Source organism: Pagrus pagrus (genome assembly GCF_965226575.1).
Source record: "Pagrus pagrus genome assembly, chromosome: 23".
Lineage (NCBI taxonomy): Eukaryota > Metazoa > Chordata > Actinopteri > Spariformes > Sparidae > Pagrus > Pagrus pagrus.
Window position 1 is genome coordinate 9123178 of NC_140205.1, and position 20538 is coordinate 9143715.

Consider the following 20538-nt stretch of genomic DNA (forward strand, 5'->3'; position numbering starts at 1 on the left):
TTTTTCTTGTTCACAGAATTTAAACAAATATTGACACAAGACAAATGAGTCTGACAGTGTCACCTCTGAATAGATTTTCTTCACAGACTATGGACGATGCCCTGAGACTGAGAAACACTTAACACCAGGGCGACTTTTTTAACCGATTGTTCTTGGTTATTGATTAAGTGTGGTCAAGTGTGACGCACTACACTAACAGGGACGGTAATGGAAGTCAAGACTCAAGGGAGGGAAGTCAGCAGCCTTTTCTGCCTCATAAGAAACCAATTGACCTTTATAAATTGTAAAGGTGTGCATGATTTGCACTTTTTATATTTAGGTCTGCAACTAATGAATATTTTCAAGTGACATCTACAAATTACTTGTTTTGTTCAACCAACAGTCCATAAGGTTATAAAACAAAAAAAATGCTATCATATTGTATCGTGATGAAACTGGTGACACCTATAAAATCCATACAATTAAGAAGCTGGGATCAGGAAAAGTCAGATATCCAGAATTTTAGTCCCTAGCATGGATCAAGCTCCAAAAACAATGGATCCTACATTTCCCACAAAGCAACTTTCATTAGACCCTCTCTTCTTCCCAAATGCTCTCTTCTTTTAAACCCTACACCTCCAGCTAGTAACCCAAAAAATGTAGGTGTCCATCCTAGGCCGAGATAACCCTGATGACATCATCATGACATCATTAGGATGATATCAAAGCTCCCTTTCAGAACCAAAGAGGATATTACATAGTACAACTGTTCCTACAGGCTCCTTGTGATGAGTAAACTGGACTTAATGTGTAAAATCAGTGGAGTTGCCCTTTAAACTGCAGCTGCAGAAAACCAATCAGGAGCCCCCACATGTTAGACCCAAACTGTGCTGCCTTACCTGGTCGAAGATCCATGGACTGGAGGATGGTGTTTGGATGCATGATAATGAAAACGGATGGCGAATGTTTGATGGCTCTTGATATGGAGATGATTATGTAATGATTTCCAAGCCCCTGATGAACAGCGTGATAAAGAGCACAAACATGAGAACATGGAAACGCATGTTTAAAATACAGTCACAGTTCAGAGACATATCAGTTTTGGACAAAATTGGTTTAACTGGCTGTAAAAAGATGAGAACAGATAACAGTCACATGCTTCTCCTCAGAGGAAACGGGGGGCTTTTCATCATCAAGAGCATCTCATAAAGCAGCAGAGAGAAGACAAATTAATTCATGCAATACAAATTCAACTTGTTTGCACATTTTCTTTATTTTACCCTGATGTGTGTACGTGAACGTGTGCATCGTTGCCAAAATAATGCAATGTCAAAAAAAGATTAAGGCACATGAGTCGCTCTACTTGGCATCAGATTACAACACAACAGTGAAATACCTGCAGATAAAAGTATAAAGCACTCTTAGAAAAACAACTTTTACAATCCAGATTTTGGTGACAGACAAAACCGTGTGACGATGTAGATGAAATGATGACATGGCGATGACAATGACGGTTCATGACGATGAAGAAAAGGAAGCTCATCATTAGTTGATACAGTTCGCAAAGTCTAGAAGTGCCGATAGGGATCAATACGACGGACAAACAGAAAATAAAAGTCTCTTTAAAAAAAAAAGAAAAAGAAAAGTCCTCCTCCTCAGACAGAACATCACAAACATGTCAGACCACAAGACGTACAGTACACACAAGCCTCCCCCTCCCCCGTCCCCAACACAACCCTACCTGCTTATTTTTGAGGTCAAGCGAGAGCTCATAGTCGGAGGTGGCGGAGTGCGAGCCGGCCCCGTTGCTTCGCACCCTCAAGGGCGAGGCCGTGTGGTGCAGGCTGGCTCTTCTCCCCGCCCCACCTCCTTTTGCTCCTCCCCCTTCCTCCTCCTCCTCTTCTTCCTGTGCTGCCTCGGCCTCACGCCGCTCGGCCTGCTGTGCCTCCTCTCCTCCTCCCTCTTGCTTTCCCTTTGCCTCAACGACTTCTTCCGGCTTTTCCTTCTCTTGCTCCACCACTGTCTGCTCCTCTCTGCAAGGCGAAGGGGGTTTAGGGGCCTCCGCTGCGGGTTCCTCAATCGGAACCTCGACTTGGAGCAGAGGCTCAGGCTCGGGCACGGGTTCAGGTTCGGGTTCGGGTTCGGGTTGAGGCTCAGGCTGAGGCTCAGGCTCTGGTGCAGACTGGGGTTTCGGTTCAGGCTCTGGCTGAGGTTTGGTTTCAGGTGTCTGTGGTCGGGGCTCCGACTGTGGTTGTGGTGGTTGAGTCTGTGGCTGAGCCTCTTGCTGCTGTTGCTGGGGCTGTGGTTGTGACTCGACCTCACTCTGCAGCTCCCCCTCTCCTCCCTTCCCTTCCTCCCCCAAAGACGAGTCTGGAGGAAGGTCATCGCTGCAGAAAGGAGGAGAAAACGCAGAGTGAGGTTGCTGCTGCATCCGTGGTGAGCTCTGACCTCTTCTCCAGGCTGCCTGGGTTAGTGGTAAGAAGTTGACCCTTTTTCTTTTCTTTTTTTTTGTATGATCTCACTCAATCAGCTACCAGTTCATCATCTGTCTACCTGCACTGTTCTGTCTGCTTCTCTTGTCTGTCTACACACTGACAGACAATGAAAAGAAGTAAAAACGTACAGCACAGAACAGCTGACAAAAAGCACAGTGTGTACAAGAGTGAAGAAAAGATCAAAAAACGATTATTTATTTCAGAAATCTTCAGGAGAGAAAAAATGTGGAAAAACAAGAACGTTGACAGCCAGTAGTGACACACACCCAACGCAATCACACGCTCACACACAGACATGGGGGACAGTCATGCAGCTAATGTCTCTACGCCTTTTAGACCATACCGTATGTGTGCTCGTATATGTCAGATTATGAGTGTTAGTGTGGGAGGTGTAATAACAACAACAGGTGCAACGTGAAACACACGGGGGAGGTGGGAATCTGTGTTTGGGTTTCATCTGTTTCTGAATACCAGCAAGAACCTCTTCTTTCTCTCTTTTATTTTGTAGATTTAGTCCAAAAAATGATTTATTTCACTCTTTCTTAGTCTCTACTTTTGTCATTTTTGAGACACTTGTCTCTGTTTTTGGTTTTCTCCACTTAAAACATGACTGTCTCAATCATTCCTATTGGTCTCTGATTTGCTATAATGCACTTATCAGTAGTCCGACTTGGTATTATTTCGATTAAGCCAGCCTTTTATCACCTCAGCCGGCAGCTTTGAAACGGGTTAAAATGGCCCCGACATTATCCTTTAAGGCAAATGCGCCTGTCAAATGATGTTCACTAAAAGTGTTTGGTGCTTTAAAGGTCCAATTTGTAAGACAGATAATTGTTGAGTGTCAGTCCCAACCCGTTGGTGGCCAGCCCGACCAACCAACACAAAGCATCCGTGTTTGACGACCTGGGAAACACAAAGCGTCACTATTTGATGAGTAGGGAACAATCAACTATCTGAACATGTTAGTTCAAATTCAAACCAACTCTTTAAAACACAGTTTACACACTAAAACAAATGAACTAACCCCTAGCAGCAACTTTAGTGTTCTGCGAGGTAAAATTACTGCTTTTATCAATGGAGTCTGGTGGCTTTTACCAGAGCAATGTAACAGCTGGAAAAGGAGATTACTCTTCCAAAAGTTGTCAGACACTTGGTAACAATCGGCGCCTAACGGTGGCAAAATCAAGCACTTTCCGTGGGTCTACTTTGATGGGTGCATTTACCCCAATGGATTACATTGCAGCCATTGCGGCACGTTTCACAACTTTTGTAATTATTCGTCATTTACACACCAGAATATGAAAAAAATAAGACCCAGGTTTTAGAATATAAATTGAATGAATGCCTTGCAGTTGTATGCCTCCGTGCACCAGTCAAGTCACTGTCACCTGGGCTACTGGGGTTGAGTAATGGCCAGAACATTGTTCACATAACATTATGATGTCACATTGAAGTAGAATGTCATCAGCGTATCATTTTATCCTATAAGACATTTGTGTAAAATTTTGCAGTATGTATCAAATTAATTGTTGAGTAATGGCCACATGTGTGATTTTTGACCTTGACCTTTGACCACCAAAATCTAATCAGTTCATCCTTGAGTTCAAATGGACGTTTGAGCCAAATTTAAAGAAATTCCTTCAAGGCGTTCTTGAGATAATCTCCTTCACAAGAATGACAACCTGAAAACATAATCCAGCTGTGCAAAGGCAGAAGATTACTCTGTGGTTTCACTGTCATTGTTACAATTCATCCTAGCGGCGACTGTTTGTACTAAAGCTCATGGTAAACCACAAAAGTTAAACTCAGAGGGAATGTCATGATAAGTATCAGCAGATTTTCTTGAAAGATCCTTTTGATCCTGAGTAGGAGCCAGGTTTACGCTCTAGCTGACAGTGGTTGTACTAACTGTTAGGCATGTTATTACCCAGATAAAGACTTTATTTCTTGCTCTTACAGTACACATAGAGAAGACTGGAGTCAGTGAGCATGAAATCAGGACAGTCAGGCTGCCATATGCAGAGCGCTGCAGATGAAAATCGGCTTGATTCCCTCCAGAGGGGGAGGAGGCTTCAGAGAGACGACAAACTTTTGGTCTCAATTCCGGAAATCTGTGTGTCTGCAGAAGTTGCAGAGATTTGGGAAAGGAGAGGAAATGTTACCTCAACATACCTCTGAAATATATTTGTGTATTTTTGCCTAAACTTTGCTATATAAAAGCGTGCTTCAGTCCAAGACCAGAGTACGTTCTCTGTGTACACAGTCAAGACTCAAACAGATTTGTGCTCAGCAGAAAGAAAAAAAAAATCCCGTCTGCTTCCTCTTCCTGCACAGGAGGCTCGCTTCTCATTTTCATCACACATGGCAGCACATAAGCTCGAGCAGAAAGTATCTTTAGCAGGGATATAGCTGGGTGTGCAGCTTCAAAAATAGGGCTCGTATGAGTAATGAATAATGAATAGAGAAATAAGTCTGCTGCTCCGTCGCTCAGCTGCAGGTGAGCTCTTTTTTTTTTCTTTTTTACTCTTTTGTGCAAAAAATAGACCTGCCTGGAAAAACAGAAGACGTCTTTTAGGAGGAGAGTGTAGCCTGCCGACTCTGCTCGCAATGTTTCCGCTCATTGTTGTGAATCTAAATGTAGTCGTCTCCGATTTGCATTTTTGCAGGAGCGCTTGTTCTACTAAGAGATAATCTGACGACCAATAGGCTTCGTGTGGCTGGATTTGAGTCTAAACTCCGATAAGGGAGCTGAAAAAAGTTACACACACTGTGGATGAAGTGTTCAAAGGGGATTATTTGAGAAGGGACACTGTAAAATAAATCACCATGAGTCTGATCACATAATATATGCGTGTGCGTATGTTTATGTAAAGCATAAGAGTTATGGTAAACAACTTCAGCAGCTCCAGTCTGTCACTCACACTCCCTCTCCGCATATCATCCTCACTCCTTTCATCCATTCCTGTCATCCTCTCCGTCCGACCGTCTCTTCCTGCCACTCCGTCCTCCACCAGGTAAGGAGATTGAGCGGTTCCAGGTGTCAGCGAGACTGACGAGGCGGAGACAAGCCTTTGGATGCTGCCTCTCTCTGACTCTCATCTTCCCATGCGTCAGAATCCAAGACGGATGAGCGCCGCGGCCTCCGTGAGTTCCATCCAGAATATAATTACAGTGTCCGCTGACGTCTCCCGCCCTCTCTGCCATGATCGCTAACAGCATGGTGCTATAGTCTGACATGAGGTGAGCTCAGGTATGGCCTGTTGGTGCGTGTTGTGAAGGTAAAACACTCCATTACAAGCAAAATTCAGATGTATTATTATGTTTTATTATGCAATTTCTACCACTAGGGGACTCACAATCGAAACAAAATAATAAAAGTTGGTCGCCTGGGATCATGGGAGTTGTTGTCTTCATTGCTAAACAATCACAATTGCCAATGAATATCTATGTATGTGACTCAGGCAGAAATGTTCACATTACGGTTTTAAGTTTTTTTTACGTTATGTTTGCCGACTTACTCTTACTCTCTCTCACTCTCCTGGAGGTTAAAGCGACATGCAGCCGAATGTTACTTTAAATTCTCCGGTTTGAACGTTGTTGGAAATATTGGAGATGATGTTTTGTCTGACAAATTGTTACAGACCTGGGATTTAGATTTACCACAGTTGTGTTGCACTTAGAAAACTGCAGAGGGGCGTCAAATTGCACAAATTGCGTCAATTTTCAACATAATGTTGCTTAAAGCAGTAATGTTACATATAATATTGTTAAAGTATCAAAGTTAAAGTACCCATGGTGCAAAAAAAAACGTTTTTGTTTGACTCAGCTCAAAGCTGCATTAGCTGCTACAACAGTAGCAAAAAACTGACACACACACAAATCTCTGCCGAACTGTCTGTGTTCCAGTTGCATTGTGGGTAATGTTTTGACTTGTCCTTTGTGAGTTCGACAGTGTTATGCTAATTCTTTTAACAGAGAGAAATCAGAGGTGATTGAGCTACTTAGCTTACTCTCAACAAGAAACAAATTAGCTTATTTACCTTAATGTCTCATTATCCCTTTAAAGGGTAATTACACTATTTTTAAACTATCTTTTTATTTATTTATTTTTTTCTCTCTAGTCTAAAGGGCTAACATGTATGAAAGGTTTTGGAACGAGCTGCAATGGCTTCAACGTAATCCATCAGGACAACTGCGCCCATCAAAATATGTTCACTAAAAATGCCTGTTTTTGACGCCGACAGTCTCGGATTGTTATTGAAATTGTCTGACAACACTATGGAAATGATCCCTTTAGAGATAGACTTTACTGATATAGAGTAAACTCTTTTGTGTTTAAAAAGAAATAGCTGTTTTATTGCTCTGTTCAAAGCCACCAGACTCCATTGACAAAAACAGTAATTTCCAGGTCCAGGCTTAAAATATTGGAATATATACAGTATTATATATAATACAATGTGTCCCTTTAAAAACGCAGGACTAAATGGGCAGATGGCTGCTGCTTCGATTGTTTTGCCTTGTATATGAAAATGTAATTCAACAACCAGGGCGAGGGGGAGAGTAAAATTATGATAAACCCGAGTCCCAGTGCTGACTACAGCGACCGAGCATCTGTTGCACCATCTGTAAAGGTGATGACATCCGACAGGAAGACCACCGTGGTTATGCAGGAGGTTCCACTGATTATGTCTTCAGCGTGAACTCGGTCGCTGTGGGATGCTTCGACTTTCATTAACCTTGATCGCAGAGCTTTTTGCTGCATCATCAACATCGTGGAGGTGTGCAGCAGCAGAGATGAGATATCGGCACGTGCGACCAGCGGGGGTTCAAAGGGTCTGTCCTCTGGTGGACTGCAGCCAGAGAGTTGCTGAAGAGGGAATTATGGGAGGAAGACCACATCAGCAGAAGTCAAATGAGATCCTGGAAGAAGCTTCTTGCTCGCTCGAGAAGGCAGTCTTCTGTCAATCTTAGACATGGATTTTATAGAGAAATATTTGCAGCAGCAACAACTTATTTCCCTTTCTTTCTTATTTCCTGCCTAAAAACCAGGCAGGAATCAGTCTCCTTGTCACTTATACTGAATTCCTCTTCCTCTCCCGCTTCCCCTATATCTGTTTCTCGTACTGCTCATAGAGAATTAATCAGTTCATCAGGCAGAACACAAGGGCAGAGCTGAGAGCAGAAGCTCCTGCATAAATAAGTGTATTTCTTTCTTCCGATGCATGCAAAAGGTAATGTATGGGGTAAATTTGCTGAATACATCACTCGGGTGTATTTGAAATTCATCACAGCCTCTGCAAGAGGGGAGAAACATGACTGAGTGCCACGTGGACTGAAGAGAAGTAGACTGTCAACGTGTTATAATGCTGTGTTATTTCCCTTAAAAAGGATGAAATCTTTGAGAAAAAAGCACAAAGAATAAAAAAAAAGTCTCCGTATTTCAGCAAATTCACTCCAATCTCTGGACAATGCTCCGACAATGTCACAAGTTCAGCTCTGCACCATTTCTCTCCAGACTGGGATTCATTTTCATTCCGGTTCATTTAAGAAGCTCTCACCATGATAAAAAAAAAAAAAAAACAAGCTATTAAAATGCACAATGTAGCTTCAGATTAGCATAAAAAAAACTGCGACTCTCGCTAATCACGAGGTCAAGTTGAGTCATTTTTTTCTGGCCATGATAAATACTACATAACACAAATTTCTCCCCTCTCTTCATTAATCTATGACCCGGCTCTTGTTAACCTCCCTGTGAACATATTTGCGGCGGTTCAGGATGCGACACTCCATTGACTTTCACTTATTGTGTCATATAATATAATAAGCTGGTGTGGAGCGGTCAGGGCTACAGTGGGAGACCCTGACTGTGTGTGTGTGGGAGGTGGGGAGAGTGAACGGTCGACTGGGAGATGTGGTGTGACGGTGTGCTGCACTGGGAATGAGGAGATGAGGCAGAGTGTGACAGCATGAGTGACTGACTGGGTCTGATCACACCAAGTAATATCAATGTGCAAAAGATCCATGAGGTTAAAGACTTGAGACGTGGGGAGGGTCTAAAGAAAGACAGCTGCATTGTGGGAAATGTAGGATCCACGATTTTGGACCCATTCTAGGGACTTACAGTCAGGCTATGTTAGACTCTGCTGTATCAATTTCGACCATTTATTTAAAAAAAAAAGGTCTCTTTAATATTTAAATGGTTTAGAATTTAGATTTTCAAAATGTTTTAACGTCATAATAAAACTACAACAACGCTACTTGGGAACGACAGCTTTGCTAGCGTCTCTGTGAGACTGTACCTTGAATTTGAGCTAACGTCAGCTTGCTAACATGCTAATGGTGCTGAGCTAACATACAGATATAATGTCGACCATGTCAATGTCATTATCCAAATACCTTTATAAACAACACTATGTAACTTTCTGTGGAAATACAGTTGATTGTTGAGTCTTTCCATCCGTCCATCTATTCATTACTGTAAACCCACTTATCATTTGCAGGGCTGTGGGGTGCTGGAGTCGATCCAAGCTAACGAGTGGTGGGGTACGCCGGCCTCATGCCCAAATCATCCAATACCAATCAAAATCAAATACCAAATGGGGTCTTTGGACCCAAACCATTGACTATCAAGCTTTGGTTTTTGACAATCTGGGACTGAAACTCAACAATCAAATGTCTTTTACCAGAACTACTGTATATTAAAATATGACCTGATGATGATGCTAAATGAAAAACAAAGGAACCACCAATGTTGTTGCAATTAATCCCGAGAGGGACGTGAATGTGTCATCAAAGAGCTGTTCAGAAAGTCCACAGTGTGGTACAAGACGATCGAGCCTTTACTGAGAATAAAAGCCTACCATCTAAATAAAATAGTTACGTATCTCTCTGGAATCCAACACATCCTTCTGGGCCTCCTTTCATCAACAGATGAAAAGCCATATATCTTGTCTTCGAGTGTCTGTTTGCCGTGATCAAGGTCAAACACACATCGGCTACCCACATACATCTGCAGCACCGTCGCTCCCATAAGAGCCACCATCACTCTCTTGTTACAAAGCAGACAATGGAGTCCAGAAAAGGACTGAGAAACCATTTCACGTAGGCTTTCTGCATATTGTGTAATCTCCTGAGGGCTTGCAGCCCATTCTTGGCCACGTTCACTGAAGCTTTAGTGTGGAATGGTTAACAAATATAGCCATGACATGTTTAAATCATGTGGATGAGTCACATGGCTAACAGCATTTTTTGCTTTTTTCCTTCCCCCAAAGACGGGAAGTCAAGGCCGGTGCACTTGTGTATGACTTAGAGTATGCTGGGAAAGGTCATTTTGAGCACTGATACAATAGAGATTGGAAAAAAGGTCTAAAATATTGTAAACCATTGCACAAAATCTTGTTAAATAAGCATTAAAAAAGGCCTGGAGTAAGTATGTTACAATTGCAAACTATGGCTATCTCTGCTCGGAGAATGTAACCTTGAGTAGACGTGCAGTGATGCATGGGAGGTGCTGCCCTCTCTCTGCTTTCTGCTCACCTCATGTGATCAATCCTGTAGTGATGGATTGGTTATGGAGATGCCAATCAATACCGCGCTCATAGATAGCACCACTACTTAGCAAAAGGTAGGCACAGAGCGGAGAAGAAACCTGGCATAAAAGCGAGGCAGTTTGTAATTCTGTATTTTTATACGTAATCCATACATTCTGAGCACGGGGGAGTCGACTGAGATCAATGACGACCAGTTTATGTCTCTGAAAAGCAGCGATTCAGCCTTTGGCTCTTCTTAAATCCCATGCAGGAATTCACTTCTTTTATGGAGGGTCAGATATCGGGATCACAGGCTGAGCAGGTAGAGGCGAGGATACAAAACAAAAAGCAGCAGACTCAAGATTCTTGCCTCCTGCTGTGAAAGAGTAGGCTTTTATTTATCGTGTTGAATTTTAAGAGTGAGCGAGAAAAGTCACCCTCGAGGATTTAGGAGCAAATTGCTTGCACATAGAGCACGCAAGTCTATAGACACAGACCAGTACCACCACAGGCGTTCCCATGCAATGTCAATGAAACATCTTTCCAGCAACAACAGAGTACAGGGTATAAAAAACAGGTTGGGCTCGTGAAATATGCAAGACAGGATTTCAAATTGAATCTCTTCAAAAGCCGATGCCGGGGGATGTGGATAAAATGGAAGGAGAGATATAAAGAGAAGGAGAGGCAGTGAGCAGCAAGTGGAAATTGCATTGTAGATTTATGGTTGACATACTGCAAATACACAGATATATACAGAGCGCAGTACTCATGGGCAGGACTGCCAGGATGGGAAATGACAGATATTCAATGTCACAGAATGTCATTTAAAAACCTGGCTGCCTATCTGTGAAAAGAATATGTTTCTATACGACTATACTATACAAGGTTTCTTTCAAATTGAGGAGGTATGGCATTCATTGAAGTAGAACAAGTAACAATAAGTCCCAGGTCAAGTCCATGTCCTTATGTACCAAATCTAGTGCCATATATTATCCCTAAACAGATGCAAAGTGGTGTTTTAACAGGGTTCTTGCAATTTTTAAAGTCAAATTCAATGTAAAAAATATACTTTACGACCTAAAAAATGTTGAAACAATTTCACGGATTGAAAAAAGAAACAATTTATTGAGGAACCAATTGCTCAACGCTGACTGATGAGAAGTTGCGAGGGAGGAATTTGCAAAGCTTATTAAGACAATATGGGTTTCATTCCTCAAATTTAATCAGAATATAATGACATCTTTTCAACATTTAAACTATTAAATGGATGATCCACCATAACAAAAAATCGACCTTTTTGACCAGAACTCTTAGTTGAATTAACAACTTTTGCCATCTAGGTAACTGGCTAACACAACACAACACAACGCAATGCAACGTTATGTAACATTAATGTAATGGAAACGTAATGCAGCATAACGTAATGTAACGTAGTGATATCTAACATAACGCAACATAACGGAACTGAACATTATGTAAAGTTGTGTAACATTAACGTAACATAACTTAACGTAAAATAAAGTAACAAAGTTACGTAACAAATGTAACGGAAATATAACGTGAAACCTCTATTGATGACAGTCACTCATTGTTGAATACTAAATTAATGAAACAAATACAGTGTATAAGCTTTATGCTAACATACTTTACTTTTGCGCATTAGCATGCCAATATTTGCTAATTATCACTAAACACAAACTACAACTGAGGATGATGGGAATGGGAGTAGTTTTGTTGGTTTTTGGTCATCAACCAAAAAACAAAATGGCAAGAACTAAAAAATCAGGGGCTCACCAAAGTATTATAATTCATCTTAAGCGGACCATAATTTTCACGGCAGTATACCCAAAACCACAAATATCAACCTCATGTTGGCACTACAGGGGAAGACCAAAATCATGAGGATGAAATTGGATCTTAATCCATCCAAAACTTGTCGAGATATTTCAGTCCTTGGTTTGTTGTTCGTTGGGCTCCACACTCGTCGTCATGTCCAAAGGCTGAAGTCCAAGTGAAGTCACGACTCACTGCTGTCAAAGTCCTTTTTGATGTTGTTTAGTGAAGCACAAGTCATCAGATTCATGAATAGACTCTGACTCGAGTCAAGGTCATGTGACACTGGAGACTTTGTGTCCTGCATCACAGATGTTGTCAGGTTCTTGATCTGAAGGAATAAACCTTATCCAAGTGTTTGAAGCTTCCTACATGTGACCACTGAACAGTTTGCACGTTGTCCAGTATGGACACTGTACAGTTTTAGGAGACATGGTGGTGGAAATTGTGGGCAGCTCCTCTGTCATACAGTAGTGGACTTTCTTGCCTGAACACTTCCTGCTTTGGTAAACCTTACAATAACATGTACAGTGTGTTACAGTAGGTACGTAAAGCCCGCTGTCGTTCAGGCCGATTCTAATGCTCATCTTTGCTTCTTACTCACATCTTGTTACACATAAGAATCACAATGCTATTTTTATACCTCTCGGCAAAAGCAGCTTTTTATGGGCGCCTAACAGCGAGGCAGAAAGAAAAGGGTGCGTTCAAGATCAACAATGCCCGAAGAAAGGATTCGGCGGCTTCGCCTCGCTGTGAGTGGAACAAACAATCGAGCCCCCCCGCCCCCACCGATGATTTCACAAGCTAATTGCCTATTATGTGGCCCATCAGGGGGAAATAACTGTGTTTTTTCCTTATTTGGCTCACTTCCTTTCTCACATAGTTGAAAATACCCCCAGGCAGCTTCCCAATGCATGAGTCTCTTATTTAAATGTGACTCTTTTCTATGTTGCTTACTCTTTTAGGCAACATAGTTCAATAATAAAAGAATCACATGACCGAGGCTTTGTTGTACCTGATCACAGGCGTGAAGAAATATCTAAAAACAAAAGTCTGATTTTTTGAAGCAAACAAAAGATATTAAACAAAACTACTGCACACAGAGTATTGGCGTATTGATTCCACTGCTCAACAATAGCTTGCTGCGATGGGCTTGTTGACGATTTCAAGTTATTGGCTCAAAAGACGGAGAAACTAAACTGAAATTAAAGCTAAATTGAGGAATATAGCTTGAAGCAAATCCCCATTTATTATGTTTCATATCACTGACAATTCTTGAGTGAACAAGGACTCCTATACATACAGAAAATCTACTTTTCTGTGGCTATTTTTATGTCATACATGCTCAAATAGTTAGTCTCTGCTACTACAGTGATAATCTGTGGCGGTTAAAGGGCTGATATGGCATAATAATTCAGCTAGTGCAGTATTTGATTTATTGTAATTCACTGCACAGACAAGGTAACTGTAAAGTTGAGATCTCTTAGGAGAAAGTTGGGAGAATAACAGCTTCTTAGTAAGATCAATGGAGTCCTACATGAACATTTGGATATTTAACATACGGCCTATTTGTGCTAGTTTAAGGTGCGAAGGGTTCAGTTGAAATATAGTAATGTTGTGTATTTCTATGCACCAGTCATCATCAAAGAATAATATGAATCGGAATCAGCAACCACAACACATTTCTGGTGGTTTTTGGATGTTGAACTCTTAATAAATAATATCTAAAGAAGTCGTCTCGTCTTGTTGCACTAGCTAACACTGCTACCGCTGAATACAAATGTTAATGTTGCTAACGCTTGCTTGCAAATGTGGCTAACAGTAGCTAACGTGAACTTCGCTAATGCTGGTGAAACAAACGCTACTTATCGTTAACTTTGCTTGTGCTAGTTTACGTTAACATTGCGAGCGCTTGCTGGATAACGTTAGGGCAATACAGTATGTTGGGTGTATACTGTAGAATTTAGCCATTTTTAAGTTCTTACCCAAAAAAAAGGCAACTACCAAGAAAAACACAGATACCACATGATACCAACGGCGTTACACTATTTTCTAACAAACCTTGTTAGACGCTGGAACCAACTTGTCAGAATTCTTAAACAGATATAAACAACACAATCATTTTGGACACGACAACATTTTTAAAATTGTGAAATACCACACAGATAACAGATACCAGACAACTAATGGAGGAGAAGGAACTATCTCAAACTTTTAGTAAAATTTGGCCAAAGAGATTGAGACATATTCAGGATTCATCAAAGGATGGCAAGCCGGGACAGTTGTGGAGGTGGCTGTTGGTTGGTTACATGGGACGGAGTAAAAAAATCCCCACGCAAATTTTGAATAAAGTAAAATAAATTACATAAATCACCAAAGGGTGCCCTGTTCACATCTCCCACAGTCACGATATCTGTCACACTCAAGACCAAATTCCCTCCACAAAAGAAACACATTGAACTTTTGACAAAAGCTTGAACTCTGAACTATCATGAGTTCACTTCAGTGCTTTCTACTGAAGTGACTCTTTTATTACTCATGGGCTTATTAAATGGGAGAAGACAGGCCACCCACCATGGTCTCGAAAATCTCCCGGGAGCTGCTTCATGTCATGTGGGCGACCATGCAGATATATAACACTTTCACATAAAATGAAATCTCTCTTAGAATAAGCAAGTTTATTCTGGTTAAGGTGTATATGTAAGCCATTTTTTCTGATTAAATTAAACGCTCAACTCCAAATCTTAAATTTAGAGCTGGCTGTAGCTTTAGTTGTTTTATAATTTAACAAAATAATTGTGAAGTCTTACTTTTTCTGGATTTCTCTGCATGCCGAAAGAGTATGCATGCCTTTAAAATGCCTAGCAGATTAAGCTTTAGCCTGAATCAATCATGGTATCATGTATGTAGCCATCATGCGGATACTTATGAAACCTTTACATGGCTCCCATCCTAAAACAAATAAGCTAAAAATATTCAAAAATCATCTTGAAACAGACAACCAAGGAGTTTTACATTAGCATTAGCTTACACTAGTTAAGCTACAGCTGCTAAAATCCACGGTTTTGCTATAAATGAGAAGCCTGCTTCTGTTTACTACCCCATTTAGTTTTTAGCCTGCCAAAATCAAAAAGAGCTCGAATGTTAACTAACGTTAGCGTGCCAACCCAGCCAACTAGCTTAGCTTAACTCTGCATTTATTTCAAGCTAATTATATTACTTACTTGGTAACAGGTAACGTTAGAAAAATACTAAATCAATTTAGAGCAACGGCTAACATTAAATCACGCAATCTTACCACAATGTTGTCTGTTGAAGTAATTTTTTCCATAATTTTTGCCCAGCAGCTTAGCTTTAGCCTGAGTCAAGCATGCTAACATGTATGTAGCCATCATGTGGATATTTAAGAAGCTTTTACATGGTTCTCATTTTAGAACAAATAAGCTAAAAATACTAAAAGCTTGTTTCGAAACAGACAACCAAAGAGTTTTAACGTTAGCATTAGCTTACACTAGTTGAGCTACAGCTGATAAAGGAAACCTGTGTGAAATCTAAGACTTAACTTACAAATTACCGTGAATTTTGAGTAGTACATGTATCACCATTATCACTGTAAACAACATCCCAGAAAGCTAGTCAGACAATTAGCTAACGAGAAATTGGGCTCAGCTGACGTTCAATTATGTGTATGATATTCAAATAAAGAAGAAAAGAGCCTGTCAACATGGCAGTGGTGGAAAACTCTCTTGTAAACAGGTAAACACTGAACAAAGAGTAAGAGGAGTAAAGCTGCCCATCATGAGCTGGAATTGGTGGAGGGAAAGATGTGAAGACAGGTGGACAAGAAGATGAGTTGTGTACGTTACACGGAAGAAATACCCATCGAGATGGATTGTGATTCTACAAATGGCTGAGGGAGTTGTCAGACCATCCAGGGAAATCAGAGGCAGCTGCATGGAGATAAATCCAGACTTTCATTACAGCCAGGAGGAGGAGAGAGCGAATGAGTGGTCTAATTTATGTTTGGAGTTGCTTAAGAATATCCATGAAGTCGCTGTGATATTTCAGAATGGGGCAGCGAGAGGATGAAGCCTGCTCAGGAGCAGAAAAGACAGATTCACGACGGGAACAGAAAGCCTCACTGACATGTCATGAAAAATGAAAATGAAATGACTGTTTAGTGCGGCGGTGACGGCGGCCGAAATATTAACACTGAACAAGATGCTGCGAGTGACGAATCTTCACTTTGTGTTGAGGGATGACTTTGCTGTACGGAGGATAAAGATGAGTTCTGAGAGGATTATCAATACGCTACTGAAACTGATTGTCTAAGAGATTATACCCAAAACCCACAGAGGACAGACAAAGTGCTGGAGTGGGAACAAATACTAACTTCCAGAATGATTTTGGCAGAACTGATGGAAGAGCAGACCAAGACAATAAAACGGAAGATGAAGTGTGCTGTTCTGTAAGATAGGAACTCTGTTATGTTGATGTCTCAGTAGCTAACTAGCTAGCAAGCTAACGTTCCATTGTTATTGATGATTTGTTCGTGACATCCCCCCTTTGGATGTCATGCATCCAAGAATGTGACCAGAATTTGACTTAAGTCCAGCAGCGAAGAAAAATATCAGTGCAGACTGGCAGGGTAGGACCACATGTTGCTAATGTTAGCATTTAAATCACCGCTAGTGGCCAGATTATTATTATTTGATGACTTGATTGATACCATGAAGCTGTACTATCCATCAGATAAATGCCACAGTTATGAAGAGAAATCACCACAGCTGAGGGCATACTGGAAATCTCCGATTGCGCCTGTTTCATGACAGCTGATGACATACAAGGGTCATGAAGGGTTTTTCCATTTTCATAGGCGGAGATTTGAACCACTACCCAGCGTAACTGGTCTGAGGGGCAAGGCACTTGAAAACGATGGATAGGGGTGAAAATTGGAAAAGGGATAAAGCCTGTGACGTAATTAAAGATCAGATGTAGAATATGCCATATGCTGATGACTCCACTTACTTTATCTGAAATACTCCCTTGACTAAATAATCGCCAGCTTGAACAGCTGCTAGAGAAAAGAGAATAAACGATGTGGGATGTGTCACCACATCACTGACAAGTTGGGAATGAGATGCAAAAAACAGGACTTTTAATAAAGTAAAGTGGGTTCACATGAGTTGAAAAGGAAGTTGACGAGAGCGGTGAAAGTGAATCAAATCAGGAAGTTTTGGGCTGTAAATCTAAAAAACCCTTGTTTTGAAACGCTCCACTGCTGACGACAACTGCAGAGTCTGATGACAATTCTTAGCACTACGGGTGATTTATTGGTCGTGGCTGCTTACAATAGCTTGAAATATATGGATATTGGAAAAACTGAAAGTGAGTTTCTGAATGTTTTGTCATTCAAACTGAATTACAATCCTTCACGAAACAAATGGTAATCATCAATCCGCTGAATGTTAAGGCTTCTATACTGCAGTATCTGTGATGCGATTTTAAAAAAGTGCCAATATAACAGAAATGGGAGACATCAGTCCTCTTTCTTACACTACAATTCACCTTCAGCAGCTTTGAAAGCCTGCTCATGATCACTCACACACACCTCCCCGTCAGTAAAGAAAGCATACATAACACTTGTCAGGGTGAACGCTACCCTGTACATACAGAATGATCTGTTTGATCCACGGTTGAAGGAGAGATAAGAGGACACGACAGCAACATTTGGCATCTGATAAAACACACTGTAAGCTCTTCAGTGTTTTACACTCGAGTGGGCCTCGACGCTCGTAAACACAAACACACACATTCACACACAGCCGGAGACTGTGATGCATCCAAAAACAGCGGAGGCCGAGGGCTCGTCAAACAATAATACAGAGGGACCGCGAGACAAACGTGCACCCATATCTGATAAATACAGCACGAGATGTTGATGCAGCAGCAGCCTGGAACATAATATCATATCATCATCTTATAGTGAAAGGGTCAGCAGGAGTCCATTTACTTATAAAGCTTTGCATTAATTTAAGGGGGCTTGTAAGTTATATTCTTCCATGTTGTATTACATACTGATAACAGAAAGGTTGCAAAACCCCAGCGTCTAGTGGCGTAAATGAAGATATCATGATTTCCTCTAGGGGTGGGCCAATGAACGATGCCATCGTACATCCCCGATGGCTGACAGTCATCAACCACTAAGTGTTGTACCGTCCTAACATTGTGATTTATAAGAAAGTAGTCTGTCCCCTCAGAGAAGCTGTTGTTTCTGGTCAATGAGCTAAAGTTACGTCTCCATGTCCAGCTTATTATTTTCTCATTAAACCTGCACAGTTATGCAAACTCAAGACACTCGGGTACCTTGGTGGACGCATTCAGAGGCTGAACACAACCAAGTCACGGACACGTGGTGCGGAGTCAAAGACGTAAGGATGTATGTCGGATGCTCGGCGGTGACTTCACATGAGGATTTCCATGTTCTACTACTTTATGTTTTAACTCCACTGAAGTGCACAGCGAATGTTGACTACTTGAGTTGGAATAATAAACACATTATGATGTAATATTATAGATTAAGAATAAGGGGAAATTCAAATTCAATTCTGTTTATTAAGAAAATCACGATTACAGCTGCTTTAAAAGTAAAACACGTTCAATGTGGGACTTTCTATCTTGTAACCAACTATTGCTACAAAGCTCTGAGGACAAGACCTCTGCTTCCTGCTTTTGGGACAGTTTGATGAAACAACTAATGCTGTCGATTCTTCTTGGGATGACAGTCTCCAAATTATGTGCACAGACTTACAGTGGAGAAGTTATTTATTTTCCCTCCTACGGGCTTTATTTGTCACCGGGCGTTCGGCGCCACAAAAGAACAAATCGAGAGGGGAGGTTGTTTATTGTAACACCGGCGCTGAGGCAGGAGAGGCATCGGTCTGGCATCGGGCTGCACTATTCACTCTCTTGCACGTTCTCCATTATCTGTCACTGTTCTCACACACACACACACAATCCAAATCAGTCTCCCCTCATCGGTGAAATTGCTTTCAAGGGAAGAGTAAAAAAAAAATATATATGTTTCACTCTGTTTATTCTATGGCAAAAATAAAGTTAAGGCAAGGAGGTGCCTCGGCGTTGTGCCTCCATCGACCCTCCGCTAGAAAGTGGTTAGATGTGATCCAATCACGGGGCAGATAAGAGCGGGGGAAAATTCAATTACATCTCAGTGAAATGTGAAAGGTTTTTCTTCCAGAGTGAGAGCCCGTCCATGCCTGCGTGGACCCTCACGTTTAATCTCCTCTCCGACATCAGTCCTCGTTGGGAGGTGATGTGGGCCGTTACGGAGCCACCGGACTGGTGGGCGATGTCAAAGCAGGTCTATCTGGGAAAAAAAATGGGCTTAGCGGGCTTCTGTAGAAGCAGACTAATGGTGCGTTTTATGGTTATCAAATGGGGTGAAAGAGTGGAGTCAAAAAGGAGCCGGTGCGCAATAACAAGTCTGACTTCACCAACAATGTCTTTTACATTAAAAGGGTCAAAACTAAGTCCTGCGACGAGAAGCCGCATTAACTTTGAATGATTGTGAGTCACTGATGCTATCTGCTATTTCTGTCTTTATGTCCAGGATTTCTTCAGGCGTTTTCCTTCTGAAGGTTTCTTCTTAGAGAATATTTGTGTGTGTGTCTGTGTGTGTGTTGGCACCACTGGTCTTTTTTTAAACAAGTAACTTATTTTGACCACCCATCACCTCTTCAAAAGAAGGCTTGAACTGACAGGGGGATGACACAAGCCTGACATGCACACTGCAAAGATGACTCACCACAAAATAAAAAATTAAATAAATAAATCATAAAAAAAAAACACAGTTGAAGTCATGGTAACGGCTGCACAGTGTGCACAAAAGCATGACTGAGTAAAAAAAAAGAGGGATGAAACGTTTTTTACTTTCATCAGCATTCAGCCGCCGTTCGTTTGAGTGTAATGAGGGAACACAAAAAGATATTTTTTCAGTAGATTTATCTTCTTATCGTAAATATGTTCTCCTCAAAAGATCTCTTTCACCACGAGTATCGACATCATTAAATCTCGCCGCCTTTCTTCGTTCTCTAATCTGAACCTCAACCACGCTCCTTCCCTTCTTCTTCCTCCTCCTCATCGTCGCTGTCTCTCATTACAGTGAGCGAGGCGACAGCAGAGGAAGGTCGCCCTGTCAGCAGTTTTTCCGCGTCCTCCTCCTCCTCCACCTCCTCCTCCTCTCCACTCATTTCCTTGTTGATCTACCGTCGAGAGGCTGTCGGCGAGCTGTCAGGACAAGGACTCTACCCGGTGATGAACGCTGAACCTGACAGTGTCACCCCACGCCCGAGACACCTAATGTCCCATCACAGGGAGCAGAAGGGAACAACCTGTACCCGTGAGATCTCAAGTGTGTGTGTGTGTGTGTGTGTGTGTGTGTGTGTGTGTGTGTGACGGCAGGTGTTTGGGATAAAGGCAACACATTTTCCCATTTTTCTCTTTTTTAAAACCGCTGAATCTCTCGCTCTCTCGTGCTCCTGCAGTTATTTATTTATATGTAGTTCTTGCTTGTGGTGAGGATTAAGATAAACACACAAGGATGATCCTGCACCAACAGCAAACCCACATGTACAATATGGCACCCAGCTGCGCACAGGCAATAAACAATCACGGTCGGGGTT

At 41.6% G+C, this 20538-nt stretch overlaps 1 protein-coding gene across 2 annotated transcripts in view; it reads right to left on the bottom strand.

Moving 5' to 3' along the window:
• iqsec3a (IQ motif and Sec7 domain ArfGEF 3a) overlaps positions 1 to 20538 on the bottom strand; it is a 104833-nt gene that overhangs the window by 51297 nt on the left and 32998 nt on the right. For both annotated transcript variants that reach the window (XM_084345804.1, XM_084345805.1), the window contains exon 3: positions 1721 to 2366. In XM_084345804.1, coding sequence (XP_084201930.1) covers positions 1721 to 2366 — 646 coding nt within the window. The remainder of the gene's footprint in view (positions 1 to 1720; positions 2367 to 20538) is intronic.